The 5059-nt window shown below is 24.8% G+C and overlaps 1 protein-coding gene across 1 annotated transcript; it reads right to left on the bottom strand.

Moving 5' to 3' along the window:
* Window positions 1-418: 418 nt before the first annotated feature.
* LOC114416700 (protein LURP-one-related 15-like) lies at window positions 419-2645 on the bottom strand. The gene is made up of 3 exons (XM_028381676.1): window positions 2292-2645; window positions 1458-1685; window positions 419-777 (listed from the first exon to the last, which is right to left on the bottom strand). The coding sequence occupies exons 1-3, from the start codon at window positions 2514-2516 to the stop codon at window positions 634-636; spliced, it is 597 nt and encodes a 198-aa protein (XP_028237477.1). The 5' UTR covers window positions 2517-2645; the 3' UTR covers window positions 419-633.
* Window positions 2646-5059: the final 2414 nt, after the last annotated feature.

Here is a 5059-nt window from a genome sequence, read left to right as displayed (position 1 = left end):
GATAATGAAAGAAAATAGTAAAATTTTTGGGGCATAAAGATTCTCTAAATAGTTAAGTTGTTGATATTATTTATTATTTCTTTATAGAAAATTTTAAGAATAATTAAAAATGCAAACTTTAAATATTTTGAGATTTTTAATGGTTTATACAGCATAAAATAAAAATTTCGTTATAAATTTATATATATATATATATATATATATATATATATATATATATATATATATATATATATATATATATATATAATGCTTCCTCTGTTTTATAATAATTCTTGTCGTAATAGATTTTTTTTATAAAGACAAAGAAAAGTTAGTAAATAAATGAATGGCTGTAATAATTATACAAAAATAACCTTATATTTTTACTTTATTTATACTTTACTATTCATCATTTATATTATTAGAGATATAAAAAAAAAATAAGTTTACAATATTGAAAAATTAAAATGATATTTTTTTCAGATTTTTTTCCTTACACTTTACAATATTTATTACAGGACTGAAGAAGTATACAGGACGGCAAGAAATTAGAACTTGCATGTTGACTATCTATGTCACGTACAACTTTTGATGAACTTTTTTATGACAACCAGAGAACTCAGAGGAAGTCATAAACAGAAAGCTCAATAATCATTGATTTTTCATGTCTTTGTGAATTTCGTCAAGAATCAGAATCAGTGCCACTATGAATGCATAGTCAATATTTGGATACACTGTAACCATGAAATTATCTTTTCCAAACACAATGCTTTGAACAGTGTGCTTCTTATGCATCTGCAATCACATAATAATGCACTTGCAAAATTAGAATTTGAAAGAATAAGTACTCTGTTTGACATAAATGTAAGTATAAAAAAATATTTTTTAGACTCTATATAAACACATTTTAATTACTTTTACCATATTTAATGATATTATTTAAAAAAAATACTCATTTATTAGTTAAAATTTTATTTTCAATCATTTTTTTATATCAAGCTAAGTTTCAATAAATGATATGATATTCTAAGAAAAAGTTTATCTCTTAAATTCAAATAGTAGAAATAAATGATATCATCTAATTTTGTTAATTAGTATAAAATTAATTAATTTTTCTTACATTTGTCTGGAAGGAGTATCATTTTTAACTAAGACAAAGTAATTATATTGTGAACTACATATATATACTCCTTAATTTTATATATTTTATTTTTCCATGCCCTCGGTCTCATTATAAGAAAAAAAAAGACTTGACACTAGTTTAAAAAATTTGTGAGCATTATTTAATTTTGTTAATTCCACTTAGAAAATAAGTTTTCTTCTCAAATTATACTTTATTAGAACTTGATAAATCAAGAATAAAATTTGGTCATTGAAAATAAAATCTTAATTAAATGAATAATATTTTTGAAAATATATGAATTTTTCTTTGCTTGAACTTTATCCAAAATACAGGTAAAGAGCAAAAGTCTCACCTGGGCAACAATGTTCAGAGATTCACCAGCATAAACAACACAAGATCGTTCGAACCAACTTCCTTTCACCTTAAAGTCACATACTTCTTCTTTAGTATTATTGGCTAAGAACACATCTAATTTCGTCTTCAGCTGGAAAAAGGACGATCGCTTCACACTAAAGATCAAATCTTTCGGCTCCGTGCTTTCACCACGGAAAATTTGCCACCGATCATGAGCAGACATTAACTACGTACACAGATTTAAATTGTTTCATAGGATTATTTCAAGATCATGATTAATGTACACAATGTTAGGAAAATAGTGGGAAAAAATTATCCAAGAAATAACATTAACACAAGTTTCTAGACAAAGACTCTGAAATATGAGGTTATTGTTATTTTAAAAATTAGAGAGAATATATACAGGGAGGGCCGATCCAACAATAAATAAGGCCTAAAAATATTTTAAGAGATTTTTTTTAAAAAATTTAAATGTGAGTTATATTTAAGACCTTTTGTTGACATATGTGACATTAATTCGATATATGATGCCTTTTTAATTTATAAAAATTATTAAAAAAAATATGTTTTGTTGGTGGGTTTAAAACATGAGCTTTAGTTATTTTAACCTTGGAACTATCCTAAATATATATAATAAATTTAATTATCTATATTCAAGAAACACATTATATCCAATCCTAGAAACTATATAAGTTTTTGTTAATTCATATTCTTCAAATTATCATTTAAAAATAATCAAAACATAAAATATGTTCTAAATAATAAGATAATAAGATAATTAAAATAAGAAATATATCAAAATAAATGAATAAATATAAATATATGGTCAAACCTTCCGGCGTAGTGTGACGACGGGTTCTCCGGCGGCGTCAAGCAAGACACGGTGGTCATGGAGGGTCATGAGAGAGGCCTTAAGGCTGAAAACAATTTGGCCATTGACATCGGTGACGGTAAAGCTATCAGTTAATGCCAAGACCTTTCTCACAATTGCTAGGTCGACATTATATGGAGCACAATACTTAGGGTTGATGATACCGGAGGGTTGTTGGTTTTGCATGATTGCGAATTGAAGTTTAGCAATTAATTGATGAATTTGGATATTGACTTTTCAATTTCTTGTAAAAGCTTTGTGCACTATGGCTTAATTGTGGGGAGTGTGTATTCTTTGATTGATAGAATGATACTTGAAACTTTGTGTGTGTGTGTGTGTGTATATATATATATATATATATATATATATATATATATATATATATATATATATATATATATATATATATATATATATATATATATATATATATATATATATATCGTGAGTGTGGCATGTGGGACATGAACTGGTCAATGATAAACTTTAAAAGGGATTTTGAAGGAGGATGATTATTAAGCAGAAGATGCTATAAAACAAAACTAGTTATCGTTGGAAGTTGAAAGTCAACTGTTTTATTTTTTTATTATTATTATCATGACATTATAATATAAAATATTTATTAATTTTGTGGATAACTAATTTTCATAAGAAAGATAAAGTAATCTCTCATTCCAACTTTATGACTTAAATTAAGTATTTATCTATAATTCTGTTCTATATATATATGGGATTTGTAACTACACACGTTTTTATTAGAAAAAATATTAAATTACTGTAATTCCTCAAGTGAAATTTATTAGAACAAAGATGTGTTTTTTCTTTTTTTTTTTAAAAAATATTTTGGTAAGATTAATGCACACGTACCAACTAAAAAAAGATGAGTGCTTAGCAAATTCATTACATATATATATATATATATATATATATATATATATATATATATATATATATATATATATTATATATATATATATATATATATATATATATATATATATATATATATATATATATACGCTTTCAAAAGGAGCATGCAACTTGGCGTTGTTGTTAGACTAGTCTTTATTATTATAGGTTGGACTATTTCTATAATATTTTATTTTTATTTGCTACAAGGACTAGTTCTATTATACAATACTGAGTATCCGTAGTCGGACATTAATTTTTTTTTTTAAAGGTTCGTGAAGACATTTAAGATTATTGCATATATAAGAAATGTTAGGAATATATTATTTATACATTCTTTTTCTTTTGAATATATTCTTTTTTATTTGTTGAAATTTATTAAAAATAATAAATTTTTGTGTGTCACACATCATATTGGTCATGCTCAATCTAAATTTATAATTAAATACTAAAATTCACGTTTGGTTCCCCTCAAAGGCATACCAAGAACCCTAGTTAGTAGAGACAAATTATACAAATTAAAATTAGGGGTTCAAATGTATAAATATATAAGAAATAAAATACAAAATATAAAATTTTCTTTAAAAAATTTACTTTTGAATTTTTTAAATTGAGCGGGTGTAAGTGTATTTGCTGACCTTAATACAGGTCCGCCAATAGTCTCCTATAATATTCAATCCATAAATTTAGTCTCCTATCTTAAAATCAAGATATTATTTAGTTTTTCAGCTTTTTTAATTGACAATTTTGATCATTTTATCGTCCATGATCAAACGGTTGACTCTTACAGGGCATCCATATAAGATAAAAATGTGACATGGAAATTCAACTCAATACTTCTTACACAAAAACAAAATAATGAACGTCAAGTGAAATTTATTAGAACAAAAAAATTGATGCGTTTTTTTTCTAAATATTTTGGTAAGATTAATGCACACCAACTAAAAAAAGATGAGTGCATAGAAAATTCATATTATATATATATATATATATTGACGCTTTCAAAAGGAGCATGCAACTTGGCGTTGTTGTTAGACTAGTCTTTATTATTATAGGTTGGACTAATTCTATTATATTTTATTTTTATTTGCTACAAGGACTAGTTCTATTATTCAATACCGAGTATCCGTAGTCGGACATTAATTTTTTTAAAAAGGTAAGACATTTAAGATTATTATATATATATATATATATATATATAAAAGAAATATTAGGAATATATTATTTATGCACTCTTTTGAGCATATTCTTTTTTATTTGTTGAAATTTATTGAAAAAGATTAATTTTTGTGTGTCTCACATTATATAAGTATGTTTACAAAAGTGTGTTAGATGGTTTGTTTCTATCACTCCTCTTGCATGTACTTTGTTGAAACTATGTTTTGGCCATGCTCTAAAATTTATAATTAAAGGCTAAAATTCACATTTAGTTCCCCTCAATGGCATACCAAGAACCCTCAGTAGGGACAAATTATACAAATTAAAATTAGGAGGTTCAAATGTATAAATATAGAAGAAATAAAATTCAAAATATAAGATTTTCACTTAAAAAAATTTCTAAAGAAAAAATTGACTTATGAATTTTTAAAATTGAGGGGGTGCAAGTGCACTAGTTGACCTTAATATAGGTCCACCAATAGTCCCTATAATATTCAATCCATAATTTTAGTCTTCTATCTTAAAATTAAGATATTTAGTTTTTCAATTTTTTTAAATTGACAATTTTAATCCTTTTGTCATCCATAATCAAACGTTAACTTTAACATGACACCCATATAAGATACTAATGTGAAATGGGAATTCAACTCAAGACTTCTTAC

The sequence above is a fragment of the Glycine soja genome, chromosome 1, assembly GCF_004193775.1.
Source record: "Glycine soja cultivar W05 chromosome 1, ASM419377v2, whole genome shotgun sequence".
Taxonomy (NCBI): domain Eukaryota; kingdom Viridiplantae; phylum Streptophyta; class Magnoliopsida; order Fabales; family Fabaceae; genus Glycine; species Glycine soja.
This window is presented reverse-complemented; position numbering and strand designations above follow the sequence as displayed.

What these genes read in the sequence shown, in the direction of transcription:
- LOC114416700 (XM_028381676.1), bottom strand. Translation starts at nt 2,516, where the DNA reads ATGCAAAACCAACAACCCTCCGGTATCATCAACCCTAAGTATTGTGCT. An exon ending in TCGTCACACTACGCCGGAAG is followed by an intron (nt 1,686 to 2,291) that starts GTTTGACCATAT and finishes CTGTGTACGTAG; the next exon opens with TTAATGTCTGCTCATGATCG. An exon ending in CTCTGAACATTGTTGCCCAG is followed by an intron (nt 778 to 1,457) that starts GTGAGACTTTTG and finishes ATGTGATTGCAG; the next exon opens with ATGCATAAGAAGCACACTGT.